This window comes from Podarcis gaigeae, assembly GCF_964106915.1.
Source record: "Podarcis gaigeae genome assembly, chromosome: 1".
In the NCBI taxonomy this organism is placed as follows: Eukaryota; Metazoa; Chordata; class Lepidosauria; order Squamata; family Lacertidae; genus Podarcis; species Podarcis gaigeae.
In genome coordinates, this window is record NC_139678.1 from 75,216,087 (window position 1) to 75,243,873 (window position 27,787).

Below are 27,787 nucleotides of genomic sequence, written 5' to 3' on the forward strand. Positions count from 1 at the left end.
CCCCAGCTCTGTGGGCCAGCGGGGCGCTTCTGACACGACTGTACAGATACGTGTCTGCGTGTGTCCGCCGCCCGCGCAGGCGACATTCGATCTTTATCCAATTTCGATCTCTTCCCCATGACTGGAGCGCACAGAGCGCCCCTTGCCCCTCGGCGCTCGCGTCAGCAGGGCAACACCCTCCTCCCCACAGGAGACTGAAGAAGGGGACGGGGCCGGGGTGGCCAGGAGTCCCTCAGTGCTGCTGGCCACGCACCTCCATGTTGGACGGCGTGCCCCTGTCTGCATGCGCGTCGGTCACGGAGGCCCGGGCCGGGCCTGCTGCCTGAGGGACTTTCTGCACGCCTCGGACACAAGTGGCCCCTCAGCTTCCCCGCTGCTTCTGAAACACCGCTGTGGACCAACTGGAAGGCATTCAACTGGCGATGCCTGCGCCTGGATGCGGGGGGCGGCCCGCGTTTCCACAAGGTAAGTGGGAGTTGAGTGGGTTTGAGATTTGATTATTATTATTATTGGGCTCCCGTGTAGAAGGTCGCCGCGTGCGCGCCCGCGTGCCCGCGAATACACACACAGACACACACACACGCCGCGCGCTTGGGGCCAGAAGGGCGGCAGCAGGGGAGGAGAGCGCGCGAGCGCACACCAACGAGCGCGCCTGGCCGAGGTGAAGTGGAGCTGGGCAGCCTCAAGGCTCTAATGAGCGTGTGCGCGCGCCTTGCCCTGATTGGGAATTGAGGGGAGAGAGATGCCGCTTGACCTCTTCCCCGCTCCCCTCTCCTGCTGTCCCCGCTCCCCTCTCCCCTCCTCCACCAACTCCAGTTGTGGGAAAAGAAGAAGAGCCGGAGGCAGTGCTGAGCTGGAGACGCAGCAACTCCCCGAGTCCCTCCTTGTGAGTAGTCTCGCCGCCTCCTCCACCTCCTCCTCTGTTCCGGAGATGGATGGATGGATGGGCGGCTAGATGGGCGGGCAGGCAGGCAAGCAAGCGTGGGGCTATCAGCAGGCTGCTTTTCCCAATTGGAAAGCGTGTGGGATAGGGAGGGAGGGAGAGGGGGGGTTCTTTGAGGCTGACACCCCCCTGCTCCTCCTCTTCTTCTCCACCCCCCCTTTCTCCTCCTCTTCCCACAGCCACCCCTGACCGCGCGACATTGTCCAAACGGGAAAACTGCTGACAGGTGAAAGGGGGGTGGGAGGGAAAGTCAATTACATCAGGAATCCAGCAAAGATGAGGACTCAGCAAAATCGAGAGAGAGAGACCAAAAGACAGACAAGGCAGGGCTGATCTGTCGCAGCTGTGCAGCCTCTTCCCGCGACAGACTCGCTTTCCTCGCCCGCCCGGCTCCCAGCACCCGGCTTCGATCCTGGCACGGGACAGGAGAGCTCGAATGACGAGATGGACGGAGGGGAGGAGGAGAAGGGTCGCCGCGGGAGGGAGGGAGGGGGGAGGCAGCGAGGGGGACGCCGGCAGCGGATCGGTTTGGGGAACTGCCTGCTAGTCCCAGCCCAGGCGCCTCTCTTTGGAAATCTTTCTCTCTCTTTTTTTTAAAAAAAAATCCATCCTCATCCTCATTGATAGTGTCTAGGAAGCTGATGCTGAGTTGAGTGAGTGAGGAGGGGCAAGAGAGAGGGAATGACAGAGAGGAGTTGTTGTTGTCAGACAATACCGCAAAGGACTTTGGCAGGGATCAACAGAAGACAGTGGGGAATGGGGTTGAGGGGGAGAAGAAGAAGAAGAAGAAGAAGAAGAAGAAGAAAGAGAAAGAGAGAGGGAGAAAGCAGGAGACGGATGGGTCAAGCTCCCCTGCCTTTCCCGGGGTGTTGGTGAACTCTGGGGCTTCTCTGTGTGGGAGGCGAGGGAGGGGAAGCCGAGCAGACTGCGGGAGGGAGCTGGGACACCCAGCTGCAGGGAGACCAGGAACTGTTACACTGCTGCATACATTAATGACTGCTCAGTGTGCCGGGGAAATACTCCTTGGCGGTTGGTACATGTGTGTAAACAGTCTTCTCTCTCTTCCCTCCCTGCCTGGATACGCTGTCCTCCCTCTCCTCTGCTCCTCTTTTCCTCCCCAATTGTGTACTGCCCTATCCTCTGCCTTAATCCTCTTCTTCCCCCTCTTCTTCTTCTTCCCTTCTGATTCCTGCATCCTTGCACTCTCTGTTTTTCTCCCACCTCTTTCTCCTTCCTGATCCTCCCTGCCTGCCTGCCTGCCTCCTTCCTCCCCGTCTTTCTCAGGGGATCACACTTTGCCGGGATATAGTTGTGTAAACTGGGGGCTGCCACCACGGAGAGACCACAGGAACCCCCCTTGGGCCCTCCATGTCCCTTTGACGGGGCCTTTTGGACTCGAAGACCCCCCCACGCCCCACAGCAGGGGTGCTTTGCTTGCATCTCCAAGACGCCCCCTGCACAGCAAGGATCGCCGGTCCTGTCTCCTTCTTCTGCCGTTTGCCTCATGGAGAACAAGAGCTGCAAAGGGGACAGCCTGCGGCCACCTGTCCAATGCAAACACTCTGTAGAGAAGAAGACGATGACTAACCCCACCACGGTGATTGAAATCTACCCAGACACCACCGAGGTGAATGATTACTATCTCTGGTCCATCTTCAACTTTGTATACCTCAATTTCTGCTGTCTGGGATTCATTGCCTTGGCATATTCTCTGAAAGTAAGTACCGATCTCAGCCCTTTTTAGTGAGGCTCTCTGGGGCCATAGCTGGAGAAAGTCTGTGCCCCTCCACCTGGGCTCGTTATAGTGAAGCTGATTTACTGCAGCTCTCTGATGAGAACTGCTCTTTCTTGCATGTTATCAGGCGTAATATGTTGGGTTCAGGAGAAGAACTTTCTCTCCAGGGGGGCATGAATATTTTGGTTTGTGGGGCACAAATGTTTTCGCTGTGGAGCATGAATATTTTGGTTTGTGAATGGCATCCAACAGAATAAAGAAAAGGAGTATTTTGGTGAGTTAGGGATTCTTTCGTGCCATCGCCATCCCTACCATCACCATCCATCATTGTGTCATTTTCTACATTACTTGTAATGCCCTTCATGAATAGTATTGGATTATTCTTTACAACAGTCCTATAAGGTAGGTTATTAATATCCCTCCTTTTTTGTAGATGATAATCTGAGATTGAGAAATTGTGGCTTTCTCTGGCTTTCCAGTGAATCTATGACTGACTAGGGATTTTAACTGAGTGCTAACAGGACTGTACTAACACTCATATTCCATGAAGCATTATCTGTTCATGCAGGACTTTTTAAACTTTAATACAGCTTTTACTGAATTGTTTCCCAGTTTAACAGGCTAGAATATTTTGGCACAGCTAGGTTTTAGAATGTTTGCCCCTCATGAAAGCTAGGAATGTGGTTTGGATTTTCCAAGTAGAAGTTCTCCAAGTAGATGCATACTTGAATTTGTTGCATCACTGTTGTGTGAACATCTGGAGTCCAACTGATGTAGAAGCATGTAATAATACTGTTGCCTGCAGTGGAGGGACGGTGAATATTTCTGCAAGCTGAGAATGTGGCTTAGTTTCAGCAAAGGGTAATCTTTGAAAACAATATTTTAAGAGCTCCACGGAAGAATGCTTCATAAGAATCTAATCAGAATCAGCGGGAGTCCTTTTTACGAACTTGTGGCATTGGCATCTGACCCTTAGTGAGAAGCCTTTTTGTTTTGGGGATCTGGTTGGCTCTCGATGGAAAGGAATCGTTTGATGAATGCAGCAGCTGCAAACCGGAAGACCTGAGAAACCCTTGGGAAGCAGCCTTAAGCAGAGATGAATCGCTTGTCAGCTTCTTACTCTGCTCTTTGGGGGACCTCTAGGTCTCTTATAACCCCTGCTGCATCAGGCCAGCTTCTTCCTTTGGCAAGTGGGAGCAAGAAGGGGGTGAAAGAAACAGCTGCTGTTCTGCTGCTGTTTAGAATACCCAGGCAAGGAGGAGGAAAGCAACTCATGCTTCACTCTCCCTTGGGCCTTGTAAATTACAAGGTCAGCAATGGAGACCTTCTAGGAGAGCAAGATTGCTGGCTGGAGTGGTGGAAGACAGAGGGGATGGTACATGTCATATGGGCAAGGAAGGTGGCTCTAGAAATGGGAGCTTTGATTTAAAAATAAAAAAGGGAAATCAGCAAACATGCAGGAGATGATGCACTCAGGCAATTGAGTTAAAGGGAACCTACAGCCAGTTAAAAGGCTATAAAAGCCTTTTGGCTTGCTTGGTCAAAACAGGAATGGAGATGGCAGGGGTGGGAGATGAAATTCTGGCCATGTAGCTTCTCTAGCTTGTGTAACCTTTTCTAAGGTAACACTACCCTCTGAGCACACCAGACCTGCTGTAATTATTCCTCATAACTGCAGGGTGAATATGAGCCAGCTGGGCTCCAGGATTTCACTGCTCAGTGCAGCCAACAAGCAAATTGCGATCATCTATCAAGGAAGAATGGATGGCGACTTCCCCCTTTTACATATGGGGGGGGGGGATAGCTCTCTGGATGTGGGGATAAAGAAGGCCCAGGGGCTGTTGTGTAGCCTCTAATATATCTGAGGTCCAGAGGGGAATATAACGGATGTGTTTTGGCAGACAGCATTTACACTATTCAGAGGGATTTCATCACAGAAATAGATCAATTAATTGCATATAACTCCAGCGACCGTGAATTCCACAAGAGAGCAATAGGGTTGTTTCCAAGCTAGCTGCACCCTCAGTCTCTTTGGTATTACAAGCTGTCTACCAAATACCTGACTTTGCTCCCACAAACTCCTGTGTTCTCCCCCCCTCTGAAAAAAATATTATTTGGGGGCTGAATAACTTGCCTCCTTTGCTTGTGTTATTGTATTTCTCCATTTCACTACATGTGAAATAGGGTTGTAGATGCCTCCCTCAGTCTCATGAAAGAGATTTTGGGAGGTCGGATGCAGTTAATAGGCTGTTGTGTGCCAACAGCTCTACAAGGGCTTAGCAATTTTTTGGCAGGCGGCTCAAAAGTTATATGGCTCACCCCACCCCCACCCCCTTCAAAACATGGCTTCAAAACTTTGAGAGCAGAGTCTCCTTTAGAAATGGGAAGAAGGTCATTCTGCTCACAAAGTCCCCCTTGTTGCAAGTTTAATCCTCAAGCTGTAGGGTAGGTTGCTGGGGTTTTTTGGTATTGTTATCTGCCTTCCTCACAAGCGTCTTGCAAGATGGGAAAGAATGTCAGAGCAAACAGGCCGTGGCTGTTCTGTGTTAACTTTGGGCAAAGGCAAGACAATGTAGCACAACAGGCCGGCCTTCTGTGTATCTCAGTGTAGCATTTGTGTGTGGGGGGGGGGGGATCACATTTCAAGCTCTCATTGTAAAAGAGAAAAGTTTCAAAAATGTGCAGATCAAAATGCACTAAAATTTTTGTAGCCATGGAAATAGAGAGGTGAAGATTGAGGCTCTTACTCTCTAGCCTTCCTTCAATCACCATGGCTCAAGCCTTAGTTTCTTCCTTGTCCTGTCCTGCCATGGCCCTTATCAAAGTATCCCATATTCTGTTGAAACCCAAATTGCATATATCCTACTAATTTTCAAACAATAGGGCATATCTCCACAGGTGGCATCTTGGTTTTTCACTTTCTATCTCTTGTGTATTTGACCTTCTCATTTCTCATTGGACCTTATTTAGTCCTCATTGGTTTTCTGCCCATCCAGCATGTCTTTGGTTCAGTGCTTCAGGAGTAATCTGCCTGCAAACAGGACTAACATGCCAGGGCCGTCAGAGGGCCAGCTGACCAGACCTGGAGCAAAAGGAATGTTCTCTGCTCCAAGGTGTCCAATGTCAGTTGCTGAGGTTGGAAGCTGAAGCCTGAAGTGCAGCACACAGAGGATACTTTGCTAACCAGGCAAGAGTCAACTAAGTCCAAGCTCCCATTATTTATGCCAGAGCTGGCCATTCCCAGATGTGTCATACTGCCCACTACTTCCAGGGGCTGATGTTGCAGATCACCACTCTCTTCCTTGATCTGAGGTCTGAGCGCACACAGTTGCAGCCACCTGACCAAGCCAGGCTGCAGGTAGAGACCAGGCCAGGTGATAAGGTGGGGAATCAGGCCCTGGGGTCCCTGACACAGCACTGGCAAATGGTCCTCCTATGGCTTTTGGTAAAACTTCTGTGAACATTTCTGCTTTTAAGCAAATTTCCAAGTGAGCAAGAACAGGGAAAATACAAGACTAAATAAGAACAAGCAATATGAATGATAGGGAGAGTGGTATAAAGTATGCTGGGCATTAGTTATGCGTGAAGTTCCTCATTGACAATCTTTGCAGCAAATTCTTATTGCTGGCTGTCTACCATGTAGTTGCATTAGCAATACATGCTGCCTTTTTTTTTTAATAAAAAGGATCAGAATCTATGGGGTGCTTCTGAAGAGGTTGCAGAAGAGTGTGTGCTACCCTGGTTGTCTATGTTTCCTTCCCTTTCCCCCATTTCTGAGTGCCAGCCCAAACAAAATTATTGTACAACAGCATTCAAGGGAAAGGGGGAAGCCACTGAGAATGCCTTTTTATGTGCCCTTGTTGGTCCACCTAGGAGCATGGATAGTAGTGAGATGGCAGCATGCGGCAGCTTCTGAAGCACCTGTTGCCTATTTTTTATATGGCACCATTGCTAGGAAACCTGACCTTCACTTGTCACTGTGATATTAAAGAGCTGAAATTTGACAAATCTTCACACCCTTGCCCCAAAGGACAAGAAAAATGAGGAAAATCCTGATATTAGATTGATTAAGGGGAGAGGAATCAGAGGTGCAGCTGGCACCTTCAGTAGACAGCTCTTGTTGTATGCTGAAGATGCATCTCTTGCCTTCGCCTTTGACACCTGAGATGTGTGTTGTTGGGTGGCATTAATAACAGTAATACAATGGAATAATACAATGCTGTGCATGACTATCAGCACAGGGAGAGGTTCAGCAGAGGGCACTTTGCAGCCGACCACCTTAAACCTAGAGCTCACTGTGCCCCAGATGGCATCTTGTGTTTATGCAATGGGTTGAAGACAAAGAACAGAGAACTTGCCTGTGGAGGGCAAAGGGTCAAGGTTTGGGTTTTGACAGAAATGTTGAAAAAGGTTTCTAAGGGAGAAACCCAGAAATGGGTTATTGTGGAGATGAGTTTCTTATTCTCTCATTATGTGTTTTGTTGGGGGGGAAAGTGTGGACATTTCAAAAAAAGACTAGTTCTGGAACTCATCTGTGTGAATGTAATGCCAGGCATATGATCTGCAAGCCTTCGTTCTAAGTATTTTGTGGGGCAGGGGGCTGCCGATATGCTACAGCTGTTCTCTGGCAAAGGAAATGCATTGTGCTCATGGTTAGAGGCAGTTTCTTTGCAAATTCTGGGACAGCCCAAACACATTTTAGGTTTTATTGGGATGGCTTTTCTGTGCCCAAGAGAAATGTGTGTGTGCACTTCCCTCACCTCGTGGGAAGAAGCGGCCTCGGGAGAGCACGTAGCTTGAAGGAAAGAAAACACACATAGGCAAAGTTAAGACGGCCTATGGGATTTTGGGGTTAAAAAACCCCCTCTTGCACACACCCTGCCTTAAAGTCACAATAGTCTTGGCACCAACAGAAGGGGCTAGGCAGCAAGAGGAATTTGGAGACTGTGAGCCACAAAGCCCAAGAAGTGGCACGGAACCTGAGGTGGAGATGCAGAATTTTAGGTACGGAATGAAACTTTGGTGGTGAATCATACCATTATTTATTAAGATTTTTCATTATTAATAACAATAAATAATAATAAAGAATGAAGAAGAATTAGAAATAAAATTAGAACAAGTCATTTGAAGTGTTAACATAGCTATCAAAAAGAAAATAGGCTTATTAAATTGAATGATACATCCCTAGCTCAAATTCTCCACACAAGTTCTCTACACAAAAGTCTGTCTTTTCAGCAGTTGCTCCACAGGCATGGTGATTCTCTCCCCAAATAGGTCTTTCTATCTTTTTTTCTTTGCCAGTTTTTCAAGAGGAACGTAAAGGCCTTTTCTTTATTATAACCCCCCTAAGCATTTTGGGAATAGAGTATTTTAGCTGCCTGTTGTTTGACACTTCTGCTTTTGTAGTTAATCTGCTGGTACTCATTGTTTTAAGTTATTTTGCTGCTAGCTTCTTTTTGCAGTTCTTCTGCTTGTGGTTTATTGCTAATTTTATGTTGTATTTCATATGTTTTTATTATTGCCTAATTAACAGGAAAAAACAAGGTAGATAGATGACGACAGTGGCAACAGCATTAATGATAAACTATTTTAACTAATTCAAAAGGTGGGACTTGAGCCTGATGTACACTTGAGAGGTTGCAAAGCCTGCATCATGCACTGGGATGAGCAGTTTTTGAGGTAAGGTGAGGTAGGGGGCTCCGTGTTTGCATACTTTCTCCCATAGAAGTCAGTGGCAGCTATTGACTTTTACGTGGAAGAAAAGAAACAAATTCTGGTCAATAAAACTGGGGTCAGGTGACATAGAATCCACTCTTGAAAGCAGAGAGTGAAGGTAACGGGGAAACTTAATAGAACTGTTGCCCAGCCTCCCTGCAGATAGTACAGTGCATCTCTTTGCAGAGGGTGCTGAGATGGACTGTCCCTCATAGTAGCCCAGTAAACATGTACTTTCGCTTCAGAATAAAGCCTCCCTCACACATTAAGTCACGTTAAGGGAATCCACCCATTGAGGTGTCTCTGACCCAACCCCAACATAGAGCAGCTGCTAATCCCCATGTACCCCAGCAATTATTACATATGGCCTTTTGTTATAAATCTGTATACATCTATGTCCCTTGAGAGATAGCTCAGCCGGTAGAGCATGAGACTCTTAATCACAGGGCCGTGGGTTCAAGCCCCACATTGGGCAAAAGATTCCTGTGTTTCAGGGGTTTGAACTTAGATGGCCCTCACGGTCCCTTCCAACTCTGCAATTCTATGATGATTCGATGATCTTTAAAAATGTCAGTATTCTCGAAGCATTTGATTAGGGAAATGTAAAAGTACTTTTCATTTCTGTTATTTTCAGAATGGTATAATACATCTTAAATTGAGTTGGTAGTCATTGGATTGGTTTGCATTTGATGCCAAATCATGGTCTGGCTACCTTCAGGTTGCACACGCCCTCTGATTCTCCCCCCACCCATGCTCCTCTCATCTGTACCAATTTCCCCCACCCCTGGATCCAACTGGGCTGGCTGTGGTTAATCTGCAAGTCAGAATTAGAAACTACAGTTGTCATCAGGACTGCAGATGGGATGATAGTAGATACTTTAAGTGTATCTGCAGCGCCCCCGCCCCCAAGAATTACTGCTCCTTTTTGCAGATCATGAGCTGCGAAATTGGAGATACCATTTTGGTTTCAGACCTACTGAGACATACATTTGGATAAACAATAGTGTTCCATTAAAGCAGACATGTCAATTAGAAGTCCTAAGAGGTGGTAGTAAAAATAGTGAAGGGTAACTTATTACACTGTGTAGACAAGCATTAAATGAGCCTTGAGTCCAATTCAATCATCTCTGGAGCCTGTTATATTTCACAAAGTTTTCTGCTTTGTGTTATGGCAAGGTGCTTTAGAAACAATTCTTTTGTTTTGCTGATGTATCCTTTTAAGGATAATTGCATACAAGATTTAAAAGACCTTTGACAGAAGTTGGGAATCCTCTGATAATATCACCAAATTCAATAGGCTGGATTCAACTTACAAGTGGAAACCTGTGCAGGAACTTCTGCTATGGCAATGGGGCTTTCCTGCCCTTGACCCCACTCCCCAATTGGCTCTGGGACATCTTGGAGAGAGGAAAAGGCTAAGGAGTAAACCCTACACAAATCTGGAGTGGAGTCCCTAGGACGGTTGGATGGTGCCTTGTACGCCTCCTTCCGGCAACTCCTGCGGCCAAGCTGGTGCCAAATGTATTGCTCTGCTTTCCTTTGGACCACATCACTGAGGCCTGGACAGCCCAGCACCTCCATATACACTGCTCAGGCTTGTGCCCCAGGAAGGACACCAGTTCTTCTAACACAGCAAAAACAATGCAGGAGGCAGCATTTACCAGTCTCTGCAGCTACAGCAGGCATTGTTATTCTCCACTGGTTTGATTTCACCCCTGGAAGTGCACTCCATTGTCAACTGGTTTGTCTCAGTGGGAGCTAAGATGACCAAGAAAGGCATAGGCGACGGGCAGAAATTACCAGTACTTAGTCTTCTTCCTCTGACTATGGCAGGAAGAGAAGTGAGTAAACTAGTATCTGATAAAAATAAAATAAAATTATGAGACTTAAAGTTTTGAGCCAGGCAGATCAGAAGACAGAAAATTGAACTGGAGATCTGGAACATCTCAGGATGCAGCCTGCTCCACTGAAGCTGATGTGGAGACAGATGAATGTTGAGTGTCTGTTGGAGTTGTTAAGCAGAACTCTTCCATCTATGCTCACCATGTATAGCTGAAAATGAATACAAACATTACAAAATGTCTTAAGCCCCAGTGACTTCATGCCAAAGAAACACAAAAATGGGTAACTGCTCGCACCTGAAATTTCACATCGCTCAGAGAACTGGGACATTTGGGCAAGTGCAGCAATTTAATCTGAAGTCAATGAAAAAGTTGCATGCTGAATACACAGTGCAAATAATGTATTGGTAATTTGTTCATCTTAACCCATGATTTAAATGCCTGGTTAATTAAAGGAATAAGTCTATACATTGAAACAGGCAGCAAAGGGTTGACGTTGGGTTAGAAAGGAAAGTTTTCTTTAGAAGATTCTTGTAGCATAGGTCTTGGAATAGCTTGTTTTCATCCTTCACCCCAATTTATTTATTGTTTTAATAAAATGGACTCTTGTGCACCATAACAGTAGTTTGAAGAATGCTTTCATCTATGGGCAAAGAGTTAAGCCAGATATTCTGAAATCTACAGCCCAATAACTACAAATGTCAGCATGAGCTAGACTTGTTCATTTAGGAGAGAGAGAAAATCCTTAACAGGTGTCTTGGATGATGTGTAGTTTTCCAGTTCTTACAGTCCTTATAACCTCTCATTTCCTCAGGTTTATAATCTAGGCTTTGAAGAAGAGCTAGCCAGTCAAAAGCTCCATAAAAATTTCATGCAGAAGATGCAGAAGTGCTTAGTGCAGGCTTCAGTAAAGATGGAAGGTTGAAGGAGGTACTCCATACTTTGCAGGATCAGAGCCATGCTTACTGCATGTAAATGTCATTTGGATATAAACCTTAGTGGTAAAATAAATGTTTGGAATCCTCCAGAGGGATATAGATAGAAGTCTGTTTACCAAAAGCACTCAGAATCTATAGCTCCATTGACTCTTTCAGAACAGAGCAATTCTAAAGATCCAAGAAAATGGCTAAAATTAAGGCAAGAGAAACAAGCTGATCATTAAGGTAGTGTTGATGTCTGTCAGTCCATGGAACCGCTGGTGTTTGTTATAACAGAGAAATAAATGAAATAACCTGCCTTGTGCACTGATAAGAGCAATATAAGGAATGTCAGCAGGAGCATGTGGTGGGCTAGACAGTTTCTGTATCTTCATAGCTCTCACTGCCAGAAGGGACTATTATGGTCAATTATTTTGACCTTCTGCATGGCACAGGTCAGAAGATTTTCTGTCAGTAATTCCTGCAGCAAGCCCATAGGGCTCTTCTCTCTCTTGCAGCTCTGATTTTATAGCAGGGAAGAGATGGAGAGAAATGGAAAAAAATGCAAGCACAACATTTTTCAAAGGCACAGAAAGAGAGTGACAAAGGAGGCAGTGCCCATTGCATTTGTGGCTTATGCACAGGGGTCTGTGGAATAGATAGAGGCAGAGTGTATAGCAAAATGAGCACTTTGGTGAGTGATGAACGTGTTTCAGATTTCTGCTCCATCCTTTTCTCTCATGGAGGGCAGCCTGAAAAACTAAAGTAAGTGTCTATTTATATATTTGTTGGAATGTATCCACTCCCTCCTTTTCTACTGTGCTAGAGTACAGTCCAGTTTTTCAAAGTCTTGCAATCCTCCCACTGCCCTAATCCTATTCAGGCACTTGCTTCCTATGTTAAATCAACATGTGATGGGAGAGAATGGGGATAAAGTGCACCAACTCTGTCCTGCGGTAGTTATTGGCAGCACTGTGCTGCTTACCTGACCCCCTATCACTGTCATCACTGTGATGTACCAGGAAGGGTGAGGAGCAAGGTAGTGATGAGGTCAGCATGGTGCAAGCATACCAACAGCAGCACCAGATAGATTCTGTAAGTGCATACGCATAATGCCCATCTCAAAGCCACCTTACTCCCTCCCTTCCTGAAATGCCGCAGTGACAGCAGTGATCAGGGGTCAGGCAAGCATCTCTCCCTTGCCCTGATGACTGCCACTGCTGCCCTGGTCACCCTCCAGAAGCTGGAAGGTGATTGTCTGCAACAGGGAGCCTGGTGTGCTCATGTAAGTGCCACACACAATGTTAAACCCTGACAGTCTCCTTCTAACTCATAGAGGATAATGGGGATGGGGACAGAGAAAGCAGAGTTCAACGAATGCCTAAATATGGATCCTGACTGTGCATAATACTCGCTGGACTTGCTTGCAGAATAAGTTGCAATAGATAGTAAGTTAAATGGTGACTGAGGTGTGCACTATTTGCATTGAAATGCCCTTAGGCATCCTAATGATAAGACAGGATGAGAAGTACAGAATGGATACAAAGCTAAATTGCCCCCTAGCTGTTAAGTATTTCATAAATCAAAGCCAGCTGCCTGAAGTGTGTCTGGGATCCCATAGAGAAACAGTGCAAGTTCTCACTGGTGTAATATGCTCCTGCTGCCTAGTTTCATCAAGGGATGGCTTCGCTCTGCAGCAGTTAGCGCTCTCTGACGATTATCAAGGGCAGCCGTGTGCTGAGTGTATTACATTGTACCGTGACAAAAAGAAGGTATGAACCATGCCACCAGATCTATCTCCAGCTTTCTGACCAGGTGGACCTGGTGAAAAGCATGTCTGACCAATGCCATAGGTTAACCCTCCAGACTGAGCAACAGGCCTAGGAGCACCCCAGCACTACAGCCTTGAATGACAATATGAAATCTTCACTACTGTCTCTTTTCCCCCTCCATTGGGGGGGGGGGGGGAAGCTTGCATACTTCTAGACCAGTAGAAGGTTATCTAAATCAAAAACAACAGCTACGACTACATCTTATTTTTTATCTTTTGGGAAACCTGACAGTGGTATTGAAAAGTGGAAGCATTGTCCCAATTTACTATAGACAATCCTAAGACTGATTTAACTAAACTTCAAGTGACAGCTTGTGTGGGGGAATCACAGATTGATCACTACAGATAACACCTTTTCATTTCGTGTGATTTCATCTCAAACACAATACGTTTCAATGACCACAGATTAATCAAAAGTTGATTAAAGTGGAATAAAGTGATAAGAAACTGCATAAGTGGAGATCAAGTGCTGTGCATGGCTATTTACTTGATACAGCCCCTGGTGCTGTGTAAGCTCTGGCAATGTATATTAATTGAGAAGTACCTTAGTTTACTCCAGGCAGTACTGAGACCACAACAGCAATTTCTGTGAAGAACTTTGGCCTACTAACATCACTGGGGCTACATGTTTGCTCAAGCAAAATTAATTGGGGCCTCAGTTGCAAATACAACTAGAGGCTGTCTCTTGAAGAAGAACAAACCTGTTTTGTGTTAACATAAGTTCAGAGTATTGTAGCTGAGAGGTAGCCAACATGCCGAAGGCTATAAGATCCCCAGAGTTTGCTCTTGGAACTTTAAATAATTTAAGAACTTAAAATAAATTTAAAAAAATAAAATGATGTCTAATAGCTAAAATATTGCCTTAAATAGGCCCTAAAGTATAGGACATTAAGTTCAATAGGTTCCTAAAACCCTAGTGCTGTGAGCTGCCTTTGCATCAGCACAGCAGCAACATATGGGATGAGGTTTAAGAGTGCCGGGGCCAGAGAAATGTTCTATGATGGCAGCCTTTACCTTCATATCCTGAGCAGCTCCAGGCTGGATTTTTGTCCTAAACCTGCAGTTTTATAAGATTTTTGGACGGGGTGGTTGTGGTGGTATCTGGTACAAAAGCACAGAGGTCCCCTGTTGTTTGTCGAATCTCAACACTAAGAGGTTAGATATATTTTTAAAGCCCCAATCCTGGCTTTTTTAGGAAGAAGGTTCTTACCTAGCTTTCTCCCAAAGTGATATAATTCCATGTAATATGATGCTGATGGTCATGTATTTCAGCTTTCAGTGAAAGTGTTTTGCTGATGGTCGGGATCTGCCTCCTGAAGACCAGAAAGTAGTTCCCCCCCCAGGTCTGCTTGAGTTGCAGCTCTATGGGAGGGTATTGGTGGAGCATGGAGTAGTGCTTTTCCCTGCAGTATTTTTTTGCCTTGCTTGTGCAAGCCATATGAAGCTGCTTGCTTAAACATGCACCTTTCTTCATGCATCTGGTTCTGACTGCATGATGATAGATAATTTCATGGGTTACATAGTTTGATATATGTGGGACAGTTGGGTTCTCCTATGGGTTTTTTGGTTGCTTCCACTATTATAGGTCCATTCAGGGCGAAAGTAAACTTGGCATTAAACTCATTAAATTTCAAGTGCAAATAATAGCTTCAGAGCAGAGAGATTTTCTTTACGACTGCAAGAAAGAATGAGATGGTTCAGTTCCTCCTGACTGCCTGCTACAATCTTGATAATAAGGTTTAGGGGAGCTTTTAATGTTTGATGTATTTCAGTATTTTAATACAGTGGTACTTCGGGTTAAGTACTTAATTCGTTCCGGAGGTCCGTTCTTAACCTGAAACTGTTCTTAACCTGAAGACCACTTTAGCTAATGGGGCCTCCTGCTGTTGCCGCACCGCCGGAGCACGATTTCTGTTCTCATCCTGAAGCAAAGTTCTTAACCCGAGGTACTATTTCTGGGTTAGCGGAGTCTGTAACCTGAAGCGTATGTAACCTGAAGCGTATGTAACCTGAGGTACCACTGTATTTTGTTGGAAGCTGCCCAGAGTGGCTGGGGAAGCCCAGCCAGATGGGCAGGGTATAAATAATAATAATAATAATAATAATAATAATAATAATTAATATTATATTATTATCATTATCATCATCATCATTATCATCACACACACCACTGATGCTTAAAAACAACAACCCTGCATGTTAAATGCAGAAACACAATTAACATGAGGTTTGGCTGCCACACTCATGTGCTTCCAATTGTTTCTCAACTCATAACATCCCATTCTCAAAGTCACTTAGGTCTAGTGAACATGGAACAATAATGCTGTGAATGCCATTCTGAATCATTCCATGTGGCAGTTCTTGCCATGTGTCAAGCTTTTTGAGTGCAGCAGCTCCACAATGATGTGGACAAATTCCTCTCTCCACCACCTGGTAAAGATCCACATGGTAATTTGCAGCACACACAACTTGCCACATAAATTGGCAGCGTGGAGAGCAATTTAAAACAGCCCCCATGTCTCAGCCCCCAGCAGAGACTGGGGTCTGAGTGCTATGCCTTATGCCATTGGGATCTCAGAAGAACCCTTAAGTGATCTAATGCAAGGACCAGAGGCATTGACTAGGCAAATCACAAACTCCTTGATCTAACTGACAGTCCTGCAATCACCCTATCCTTTTGACCTCTAGTGCCGCTGTCCATGGTAGTGGCTGCAAATCTTTTGACTCTGATCAGCACTGATCCGCCAACACTCTTCAGGGACAACCACAAAAATCAAGGAGTCAGTGTGGGTACCATGTAGCAGGAAAATGCACAGAACTTTGTGAAATATAAGCCCCCTTCATGCCTACGAAAACCCCACGTGTCCCAAACTGGAGGAAAATTAGGAGAAAGGGCTGAAGAGTCTATCATCAGCTGATGGGCAGAGATATAAGTCACAACGGGCCTTGAAACTGGTAGTTGGAGAGTAATGAATTATGAGAGCAAGCCAAGAGAGGATTTTGAAAGAGTAAATGAGTAAGCGGTCTACGTGGATTCATCTTGAAGAGCAGGAGAGACAAATTAGTTTTAACACATAATTTCTGGGTATATTTCAGAAAAGAGGGAAGTTTGGTTATTTGCACAGCAAGCTAGCATTTAGAACACTAATTGCAACAGAGCTCTAAGATCTATTCTGTGTACAGTGGGGAAGCTATTTCCACCTGGTGTTTCTTATGTTGGTGAATTTCAGTAAATATATATGTGGTTATTGCCATGCCTGTAATAAACAGAAGCAATGGTGTATTCCTACCATTTCAGACTAGTACTCTGTGTAACACAGAACTAGCCCGTGGCATTCATTTGCACAGTATGTAGCAATGAGGACAACTACAGATAACGTTAAAAGTGCATTGGGTGAATTTATGGAGCATAAGCCCTATCAGTAGTTTCTAAGCTAACACAAAAAAGCAGAAGCTCCACATTTAGAGGCAGTTCACCTCTGATCAACAGATGAGAGATAAATGGAGATGACTATCTTTATCATGTCCTGCTTGTGAGCTTTTCATAGGTATCTTGAGCAATCACCCTTGAAGACAAAATGCTGGTAAATAGGCTTGTCCTGATCCAGCAAGGTCATTCTTATGTCTTTTCTACCCTTTCCCTACCTGCATGTATATGCAGATTGGGGTTCTAACACATTGTTTGTACAAGTCATGGAAACAGGGAGATATGGGGAGGGGCTTGGCTTGGCTTCTATAACATTTGTCTCTTCTTTTTCAGCAGACTAGTTTTAAACTTCCTTTTTGGCACTAAAGCATTGAACTGGAAGCGAGTGAGGCTCTCATACAGATGTGCCTTTGCATTTTAAGTAGGATGTAAATTCATCAAATGAGATTTGATCGTTTTATTCTGCTTGCTGATCTCTTGAAAACCTCACACCAAAGGCTGCATAATGGAAACTGGATCCCCAGAGGTTTTACTTTAATTTATTTAATAAATGGCACCTTTTCATAAAGTCTGGGTCTAGTTTTGAATTTTGTGCACTTACCACAATCTCGTTACAAGCTCTGGGAAACATTTGGCCTTAGGAATCTGTGTCTCAGCTCTCCATTCCATTTTCATTGCCTTATTACAAGGACAAATATATTGGGGTTTTTTGAGGTTTGATAAGAGTTCACCCTTAGTAGCATAACGTTATTTGAAGTCATTTTGGGAAAAGGGGTGATTAAAAGAAAACATGTATCTGCACTACTCTGTTCAGCACCTGCAAATAATATGAGAGAGAGAGATCAGGGATCATAGGAATGCTTGTCTCCAAACAGCAACCTCATCGTGAATTCAGTGTTTCAAGATATTTCAGGCTGCAATTCTATATACACAAACTTACCTGGGAGTAAGCCCCATTGAAAGCAATGGTACTTAACTCTGAATAGACCCATGCAGGATTGCACTATCATTATCAAGTCAGGATGGAAGCCTGGAATCTTGTGGAAATGTTGGTTGCCATCTAATGGTTCTAGGTTGGACAGTCAATGATATCTCAGAGGCTCTAGTTTACATGCATTGCCACAGTCCACTTTCTTGCTGGGTTAGGTAGGTGGGAGTCCAATATTCAACTACCATATTGGCCCGAATATGAGCCGCACCCAAATATAAGCTGCACCTTTAAAATTCAAGGGCAAAAAAGAAAAAAATACAATACCCAAATATAAGCCGCTCCCTTAAAATTCCACAGGCACTCACACCTGTTCCGTTTTACTGTATGCCTGTTTCAGCAACAATATTGTAAAATCCAATTTAAGCCGTACTGTAACTTTTCACGGTCGGAATTTGAAAAAAAAAAGTGAGACTTATATTCAGGCCAATGCGGTAATTGTGCAGCAGAGGTACTGACTACCTATTACCTTGAATTAGAGATGCTGGTTTTAATTTACAAAGTCCTTCATGACCTGGACTTGGTATATCTCAGATCATCTCTGCCCTTAGGAATCTCTTTACCCAGGTGCCTCTTTATGAGAGCAGTAAGTGGTCCTACCTTCTTGGCAGTGGCCCCTTAATTCTGGATCACGCTGAGATCTGCCACTGTGCATCCTTGTTAGGGTGTTGCATGAGAGTGTTTTTTTGTTTAGGCAGACTTTCCCAAATAGGATTTTTACTTGTGTTGCGTTGGCTAATATTGTGTGTGTGCGTTGACGTATCGGTTGGTTATGACTGTTGCTTTAATTATTTTTATGGTGTGATCTTATGGTTATTTATATTGTTTGATAACAACTTGAATGTGGTGAGATGATGGAGATTGGGTGGGTGGGGGGTGTATAATTAAGTTTGCGTGGAACAAACCCTTGGTTTGTGCTGCATTTATGTCTGGGTGGATAGGGTTATATCAGGTAGACAGAGTCAGTGGACAGAAGTAGTTCACTAGAGATAATTGAGAATCTGTCAGCAGCCTACCCTGTGCCCAGTTGTGGCAGCTATCCTACTAGTAACTGCTGCAGAAACATTATGTGTGCATAACTCTCAGGACAGGATGTCTACACTGTGCCAGGAAAACCATGAATCTTCCTGGTGAGAGCACAATGCCAAGATCTCCTTTATCGATCCTTATGCAACAGCAGCTAACGGAGAGGGAAAGAACAGCAACACAAGGCTAAATGAGAACAGGAAAAAAAGATAGTTGCACCTTGAGAAATGCTGCTGACCAGGAGTTCTGCATAATAAAAGGCACAGCTGTGAATCTATTAAGCTCCACATAATCACAAACTGGCACATCACCAGAACCACATGGAAACCGGGGGGGGGGGGGGGCGGATTTTCCTAAATGCCTAGAATGCCACTTAATAGCAAGATGTGCATGATTAAAAATGCATTCTCTCAATATATATTCCCCCCCAAAAAAAACCCAAACACAAAATGATCATAACAATAATATGAAGACAGGACATCTTGGAGTGGCCAAAGGTTAAGGAAGCTTCAAAGAGGGAATTTCACAAGGGCAGCTTTTCTCATCTCTGCAGAACCACCTGCACTTCCAGGAATTCCCTTTTCTATCCAAGCAGCTATTAAACTCACAGGAGCCTCTTCCTCCTTTGAATCTGGTCCCCTGAGGCTGTCATTTGCAACACCTGTCTGGAGCCTGGAAGGAAGCATAGATTAGCATGCATGAGGCCATGGCTAGTTAAATAGGAATCACAAAAGGTAGCGGTGTAATAGCAATAGTGCAGTGCTCTGGTTTCGTGTCAGACAAAACTCAGCAGCAGATGTTGGTGCCAGAATTGTACTCCTAATATGCTTGGGGGTTGGGGAAGAAAAGAGGATGAGAGAGACCTGTGTGAACAGCTTTGCTGTGACAGGAGGCAGCATATAGTTCTTTAACATGGGTTGCCAGAAGGGCATGTAAAAGTACGCAAGGTATTGTCAGATTGATTAAAGAGTGCCTGCTTTCTCTGTTATAATCCCTGCTGATACCCTGCACTATTTCACCTAAAAGCATTCAGTGTGGTAGATAATCCATATTAATCTTCAAAACAATAGGAAGTGGGGAAAGGGAGCAATGTGAGAAAAGTGGGGGAAAGGAGGACAGGAGGGAATGACAAAGATACAGATCAAAAGGAGGGAGAAAGTTCATTCTGGTGCTCCTGGGAGATGTACATTCCTAGAACACTTTCATTTAAATGCTCCTAATTATCATGAGCATCTGCAAGTCCTAAACGAGCTGCTCTTTTCATTTGTTCTTTTCAGTTATTTCATCAAAAGTGTTATACCCCTGCAGCTCCTAGAGACTTGTGCTGAGATTTTGTCTGCATTTCACTGTAAAAATCAGGCTGGCTACAGTTTTGGAATAGCTTCAGGCCTGGCCCCCACCCACTGCCTTGACATAGCAGTTTGACAACAGAGAAGCAGATGTTAAAGGAAAGGTATAGATAGAGAATGTGGGAGAAAGAAGAACAGCAATAGGAAGAAGAGGTGTAGAAGATTCAGACAGAGAATGAGGCAAAGGACCTTTTCAAACAATGTGTGGCAGCAATCCTAGGTTTGCCACAAAGTATAAACTGAGGGATGCAGGTGGCGCTGTGGGTTAAACCACAGAGCCTAGGACTTGCCGATCAGAAGGTTGGTGGTTCGAATCCCCGCGACGGGGTGAGCTCCTGTTGCTCAGTCCCTGCTCCTGCCAACCTAGCAGTTTGAAAGCACCTCAAAGTGCAAGTAGATAAATAGGTACCGCTCCGGCGGGAAGCATTTCCGTGTGCTTCTCTGGTTCGCCAGAACCGGCTTAATCATGCTGGCCACATGACCCGGAAGCTGTACGCCAGCTCCCTTGGCCAATAAAGCGAGATAAGTGCCGCAACCCCAGAGTTGGTCATGACTGGACCTAATGGTCAGGGGTCCCTTTACCTTTACCTTATAAACTGGATGGTAAGCTGCAACCAGTTCTAGATTTCAGATAAATGAATCTCTATGGCACATATGTTTCCAAACACACATATACATTTTTAGATGCACATATTTTTTTTCGGAGTTTTGTTAGATCTAAAAGAATAATAAAGTACAAAGAAGCACATAGTGCTAGAATGTATTAATCAGACAGAGGCAACTCTGTGCAAACATCTTCACTACACATGCAAATCCATTACTCAAATGATTGCTTGAATAGGTGGAATAGCCATCACAAATGGAACACCACAGACAGAGCTTTTATTTTACCTGAATCATTACACTTTTCAATGGAAGGAAATTAGCATGTTCACCTGGAAATCATGTAGGTTCCCTCCAGACTAGTGTGGGTGTTTGTTTGTGGGTGTATTCTGCAACCTACCAGTGATGCAATAGCAGTCCATTAGTGGTGGGCACAGGGTGCCTCCCACTTTTATTAGTTGTTGTGTGATGCATCCCCAGTGTTACCACATCATTGTCATCTGGAGGGGGCACAAAAGTGGGACCAAAAATCCTTGGGACTTTGTAGTATGAAAAGTTTGCGGGTTTCAGCAGAAAACTGTGGAACATGCACCAGTTGGAAACAATGGCGTACGTTTGACTCAAAACTTTTACGGAACTGAAAGCAAGATCATAGATAACTGTCCCAATGCCAACCTGAACACAAATCATGATGGATGTGCAATGAAAAGGACACCTGGAGGGGCCCTCAGTGATGGTGTAGTCATGATTATAGGATTGGGTGTGGATGTGGGAAGCCCAGTCCAAACCAGCACTCAGTTATGAAGTGCTCTTTTTGGTAGCCTTGACCAAGTGCCTACCTTGGCCTCACAATCTCACCTATCTCAGTTTTTGAGGAGGAACAGATGTTGTTTGGAGCTCCTTGGGGAAAGGGGCAGGATACAAATGTAACTAATAATAATTGACACTAATGCTAGCTAATACATTATTTAGGGTGTTTTAAAAATGTTTTTGCAGAGATGTCTGCTGCTACTGTGTAGCGGCTCTGAGCTACGCACAAGAGATCTGTCTTCACCGCAAACTTAAAAGGATTTAAACTCTTAGGAATTGCCCCCCAATGAATTGATTTATAACTCACCAAATGTAGGATACGGTGCCATGCATTACGCTGCTATGGTTCTCCAGCAGAATTCTCACTACAATTACAATTCCCAGAGCTCTTTTCGGAGTCATATGATGGCCCTCATGGAGCTCCCCCCCCCCCCCCGGCATGATGCTAGATTGGAAGGGGAGAGAATTGGCTGCCCTCCAAAAAAAATTGGGGCTCCACCTCCTACCAGCCTCAGCCACTCAGGGATGAAAGCAGTGGTAGTCTGACACTATCCTGAAGGCCACAGGTTCCCCACTTCTGATTTAGGGATAAGTAAAAGTTATGTGCTGTTTGTATTTGTGCAACAAGTACTAGTCAACAAGTGGCTCTTTCCCCATTATTGCTATCTCCATGGCAAGAAAACTTGACCTCAAAGATTGCTTTGAGACTCTTGAAAGGATGCTCATCAAAGGTGGTGAATCTACGGAAGACCATGGGCCAAAGCTAGAGGCAGATGAAATGGCTGGGTTTCCACAATACAATTTCGTTAAATAAATCCAGACCCATCCAAAGCAATGTAGTGGGACTATCTTTGAAGTTGTTTCCAGTGAGTTGTAGTAGTGTTTGCTTTACACTGGGGAGACCCACCCACAACCACAGAGTTTATTAGGTGGCCTTGAATCAGTCGTTGTGGCTCAGTCTATCCTACCTCACAGGGTTGTTGTGAATGTAAAAAGGAGGAGGTATGTATGTTGCTGCAAGCTGTTCGGAGGAAGGGCAGGGTAAATAATAAATAATCATTGATGTCTTGGTGATTAGAACCAAATTCATGTAGCCTCTTCAATAAAAGAATATGATTACAGTTCAGGATAGAAGGGCTTGCATTTGTAAAATCTCTGTGACTCTGTTGAAGTTTATCTGCAAACAAACAAAATCCCTTCACTTCTGCAGTCTTGGTCACTGTAAATACATTTTGCAAGAAAATAAGACACTGCAAGTAGAATAAACTAAATAATGAAAACAAATGATATGCTGTTATTCTTAATATAGTCAGAATGCATATTATTCATTTTCTGATTGTCAATTTTCAAAATTTAATGCAGAAACGGTAATATACTCCCCCACCTGCAGTGATACCACCGTCCACACCATAGATTTAAAGCATATGGTTTTTCAAAAGAATCCCAGGAATGTGTGCAGCAAACACACATCTGGATCCCCAACGAGGAGATACTGAGAAAGAGCACTGGGTGGGGAAAGGGTTAAACATCCATCTATTTCTCTGCTGAAAGCCAATCCTTTCTGGAGCTGTATTTTTTTCTTAAAAGAAGTTGATTTAGGGAGTTAATATATGCATTTGCATAACAGGCAGTTTCTCCCTACCGCCTTTTACAGTTCAGTCAACATTAGAAATTTCCTTCAATAGCAACTGTGCCAGGAAGCAGGCAGCAGGCAGAGTCTGTGATAAGCAAGGAGTATATTTGTAAAAGAACAGCCTTGCAAGGGGAGCAAAATGGAAGATCCCATGTATTTAGAATGCACGGGATGTTGCTGCGTGGCCTGAAATAAGCTGCAGGCTTTGGAAATTGGCAAGCTGGAATCACAGACCGAATATTTGAACTTGTGGCTTTTGTTATTGCCATCACTTCATTGAGCAATGTCAAGTTCACAAGGCAGTAAACACTCAGGGATTTATAAAGGAAATCACTTTTAAAAATGACTTACATGAATTCATGGAAGATTTCTGGAGACACTTGGTCAATTAAAACGTTTTGCTCTTTCTAGGCAGCTCTGCTGCACTACAGCTTGGTAGGTTTGCCATACATAGTTCACCACTGACACCTGGTGTTTAGCTTGGTTCATTGCAAGTGGCTTCAGTTTCTTACTGCAATCTTATGACCTGATGCGAGTCAGTAAGGAAGAGGTACCTAATGTAGTGTCTTCTATATGTTGAAGGCTCTAACCATCAACAGTCCAGGTTGATGGGAGTTGTAGACCACAACATCTGAAGGGCATCAGATGGCCTTCCCTGTGCACTAAAGCAGTAACTCACTGCAGTATGAATTAGCCATGTTCATGTGTTGCAGCAAAAGCAATAGTCTTGTGGCCCCTGAATGACTAACACAGTTACTATGGCATAAGCTTTCGTGGACCATAGTCCACTTCACTATATACACTTGTAAATAATGAGATCTAATGGCAATGAAGTGCCAATAGTACACTCTGTGAAAACTCAACTGAAGCTTAAAACGGTATGCAAAATAAACCCAGTGACTATTCACAACAGCAGTAATTGGTGATACCCTAATCATTCTTAAATTTATTAATGTCTGTAGTGGGACGAGAACCCATAGTCTCTACTTATGCTCAGAACTGATATAATCAAACTTCTTATTCAGTTCTAATTCAGTAGTTTCATACCGGCGTCTTCTTTGATGATGATGATGATGATGATCACATATCTGACATCAGGAATGGCAACGTTCAGAAACTCGTGAGAGAACATTTCAGTCTCCCAGGACTCTCTCCTAATGCTGACTTGAACATTGCTATTCTCCAACAAAGGAATGATGATTAAGTTATCACAAATTACCGCTGTTGTAACTGATTCCATTGTTTTTTGTGCGTACATTTAAACTTTAATTGTACTGTCACAAGCTGTACGTTTGGCATTTCATGGTCATGGGACTCTATTGGTCCCCCCCCCTCCTTCCTCTACACCAGTGGTTCTCAAAGGCGTGGCAGGAGAGGGGGGCAAGTGTGGCGGGAAGATTCAAGGACAAAGAAACATTTCAATGTAGTATAATGTCAAAACATTTTTAAAAATATTTGCAGGAAATGGATAGGTATCGTTTCAAAATGAGAGCAGGAACATCAAATGATACTGAGGACAATCCTGGTTGTGTTTTCCAATCTATTTCTTATCTGTAAAAAAAAGAAAAAGAACAATCAGTGTAGCACAAGCAATTTTTTATTCTGTAAGTGTGGCCCAGAGAAAAAAGTTTGAGAGACACTGCTCTACAACCATGTGTATATAGACCCACTGACAAATCAAAGAAATGCACCTGATGAAGGGTACTCTAATAATCCATGAAAGTACTATAGCAGAATAACTTTAGCATATAGAATGTAACTATAGTCACGTCAAGCTTGAGCCATATGTCTACAGCTTCTGCACACCTGAAAGAATTGCTTAGTGACACTGCTTTTGGATTCTCTCTGTAGAGGCCACCTTCTCTCAGTCACCTATTCCAGAATACAGAGGCACCAGCAGGGCTGCTCCAGAGCATGCTGCTTTGTTTTTGCAATGTTACTGGTACTAGTGATGTGCAGGATCTATTCTGTAGTAATGAAACCTGAAGTCGAGCTGCAGTGGCTATAGGTTAAACTGCGTGGGATCTGCATAAGACCTCCATTAGCCTAACCCTATTAATATTAATATACTTACAGCTTCTTGCTGCAGTGGAATCCTCTGCCAGATTTCACTAGGAGGGATGGGACGCACACACACATATGCAATTGACTACTGACAGCTCCCATAAATACCCATGATCCAGTTGAAATAGGAGTGCATGACAGGGTTACCACCCCTACTCTGAACTGTATATTGCCCTTTCCATAATGTGCTTTGCTCAGAAGGAGCTTGGAAATTAACCTGGCTGCAGTCACAAAGGAAGCACATAACAGTGCTGAACCTGGTGAAGTCTTAACTTAGAAGGCCATAGATTTTTGCCATTAGCTGTTAAAGAAATGAAATGTCTTAACTATGCACAAATTGTTTCTTCCAGTGCATGACACACAGCCCATGTCAACGGTTAATGCCCCAGTCATCTCCACTCCATCTTCCCCTCCCCATTATTTGCATCTCAAATTTTGCAACCAATGGACATAGTTTCCTAGAGGAAGCAGCTATACACATAATGCTATACTGCTCTGTGCTCGCAAGGAAAAGCCAATTAGCACCTACCTGTCATATCCACCCCCACCCCACCCCGCTACTGACTCACCTGCTCCCATCATCACATTTGCAGTGCTATTGTTCACCCTGCTGGAAGAAGTATATCTGTAGTACTGTCCCGATCCTTTAAAGGTAAAGGAGATAGTTAGGAGTCCCAGGCAGAGGAAACAAATGCATATGATGCAGTAGGGACAAATACTAGATGTTTCCACTCACATTCTTTGAAACACCAGAAATCACTGGGCAGGCTGTGGCTCTTGCTGTAGCCCGATTACTTGGCTTCCATTTTGGACATGTCGCCCAATGGTTGTTGTTGTTCTTTTTTCCAGGTTCGGGATAAAAAACTCCTCAATGACCTGAATGGTGCTGTCGAAGACGCCAAGACTGCCCGTCTTTTTAACATTACCAGCTCGGCACTGGCCACTTTCTGCATCATCCTTGTCTTCATCTTTCTGCGATACCCACTCACCAACTACTAGACCGTGGCCAGTAGTTGCTGCCCAAATTCCCGTGCCAGAAGCCGCCATTGAGTTTCTAACAGAAGGGACGCAAACAAATAAGACGACACCCATGCAACTCCCTCCGAATGGCAAACGCCACCCCAAACAGATCGAAGAAACAATCAGGACTCCCCTTGACACTCCTCTCTCTCCCCCCCGCCCCCCAAATAGCCTGACTGGTATGTGAACTTACGTAGCAGAGAGTTTTGCTTTTACATTTTGTACACAAAGTATTTATTTTCATGATAAAGAAATAGGATTTGATGGTGAGATGGAAACAACACGGCTTAATCGGAGGGGACGGCGGACTGCGGTGGAGGAGAAACGGAAGGAGTACACCAGTGATCCCAAGATGAAGGCAACATAACCGACCTGAGAGTGCTGAACCGAGAGGATGGGGCAGATTGCCCTGTTAGGCATGGTGAAATGCAGACCTCTTTCGGGATATACCCCTAAGTCTGTACACAGTTTCAGAAGCTCAAGAGAGGGAATGGAATAATTAAAAAAAAAAAAGCTTGCTGCTAAGAGTTAGGCATGGCCTTTGCAGAACATATCAGTTGCATTCAGACTGCTTCCAAGTTCTTTCCCTCTCCGCTCCCCACTCTGTGTCCCCCAACACACAAACACACACCTTTGCCGTCTACATTTTTACCTGTTTTCATATTTATTTGATTGAAGCCCATAATAGCTTGCAAAAATGTTTATAAATCAGGAAATTTGGGTTCTAGACAGGTTACACTAGCCTCTCCTGACGAATCCTGGAGCCTTCCAGGGTAAATCCCAGAGGGGAGGGAAAAAGTAATGGTCCTCTTTGGAACCTCATGGAAACACTGAGAATGTAGACAACTTATGGAAAATTTGCATAGATCCTGTATCTCTGTCAACTTTCAATAAAAATACCTCTAACCATCAGACACTGTATACTACAGGTTGTATGTTTCTGCCTCATAATGCCATCCACAGCAGGAGAAAGCTGGGCTTTGTTGACCAATTTAAAGATGGTAGGATTTCATTTAATATAGCTTTTGAAACAAGCCGAACCATTCTTTTTAAATTTTACAATATCTAGGTCAGTGTCACAGTGCAAAAGTAAATATTTTTTTCCAACTGCCCCAAGATAGCATTGCCATTCAGCAGTTTAGTAAGCCTACAAATAATTTGTATTGTTCACTTGATAAATACTTTCATTCCACAGGGGCCGGGGGCTGGAGTACTCTAATGGGCAACAGAATTCGTCTCTTTCCCCATAGTGGAATTGTGTCCTTCCACCAAACTAGCTTCAATAGGGCACTTAAAGAGAAATACAAAAAATGCAGCTGCTCCAATTTGTTAGTATAGCCCAAACTATTTGGCTGTACTTTGGAGAAGTCAGCGGTTCCGCATCCTGAGCCCAGCCTCGCCCTCTTCTTTATAACTATGGCTTTCCTAAGGTCCTTTTGCTTCAATTTAAAAGTACCTTGATTCATGGGTAGTTCATTTGTTTGCCTCCATGGAAGCTTTCACAGGCACTTAGCAACTGCCAGAAAATGGTCTATTCCAGCTGTGGTCTGGCAAGGGGGCACGGTTTAGGAGCTCAGCATGATGCAGTCTGCTGCTGTGCCCCCACACCATGCTGAGCTCCCTGCTGCCTTGCCCCCTTCCTATTCCAGTAACCAGCAGCAATGCCTGATGTTCGAAAGCCAGCTTGGCAACACAGACCCCCCCCCCATACCACCAGCTGCTACTGTCTCTTTTCCAAGGGTCTGGAATTAGTCAGGGTCATGCTCTGCGGACATATGCATAGCCAATTGTTGGCTCCTCCCCCTTCTGTTTGTTTTCACCATTTCATGGAGCAGCATGGCAGGCAGCTTTGGAGAAAGAACATAGCCATCTGCCTTACCATTGA

General features: G+C 44.4%; 1 protein-coding gene across 5 annotated transcripts; it reads left to right on the forward strand.

Moving 5' to 3' along the window:
- IFITM10 (interferon induced transmembrane protein 10) lies at positions 1–26,814 on the forward strand. 5 transcript variants are annotated; one of them, XM_083723820.1, is made up of 3 exons: positions 1–465; positions 2,228–2,660; positions 25,732–26,814. In XM_083723820.1, exons 2-3 carry the CDS (start codon positions 2,448–2,450, stop codon positions 25,879–25,881), a joined length of 363 nt encoding a protein of 120 aa, XP_083579946.1. In that variant the 5' UTR covers positions 1–465; positions 2,228–2,447; the 3' UTR covers positions 25,882–26,814. The 5 variants fall into 5 exon arrangements, with proteins under 5 accessions (XP_083579946.1, XP_083579945.1, XP_083579947.1 ...); XM_083723819.1 differs by lacking the exon at positions 1–465 and adding an exon at positions 643–886; XM_083723821.1 differs by lacking the exon at positions 1–465 and adding an exon at positions 952–1,169.
- The last annotated feature ends 973 nt before the right edge of the window (positions 26,815–27,787 follow it).

Excerpts from the sequence above, each read along its gene's own strand:
- IFITM10 (XM_083723820.1), top strand. The coding sequence starts at position 2,448 with ATGGAGAACAAGAGCTGCAAAGGGGACAGCCTGCGGCCACCTGTCCAA. Across the intron at positions 2,661-25,731 it reads CCTTGGCATATTCTCTGAAA|GTTCGGGATAAAAAACTCCT; the intron begins GTAAGTACCGAT and ends TCTTTTTTCCAG.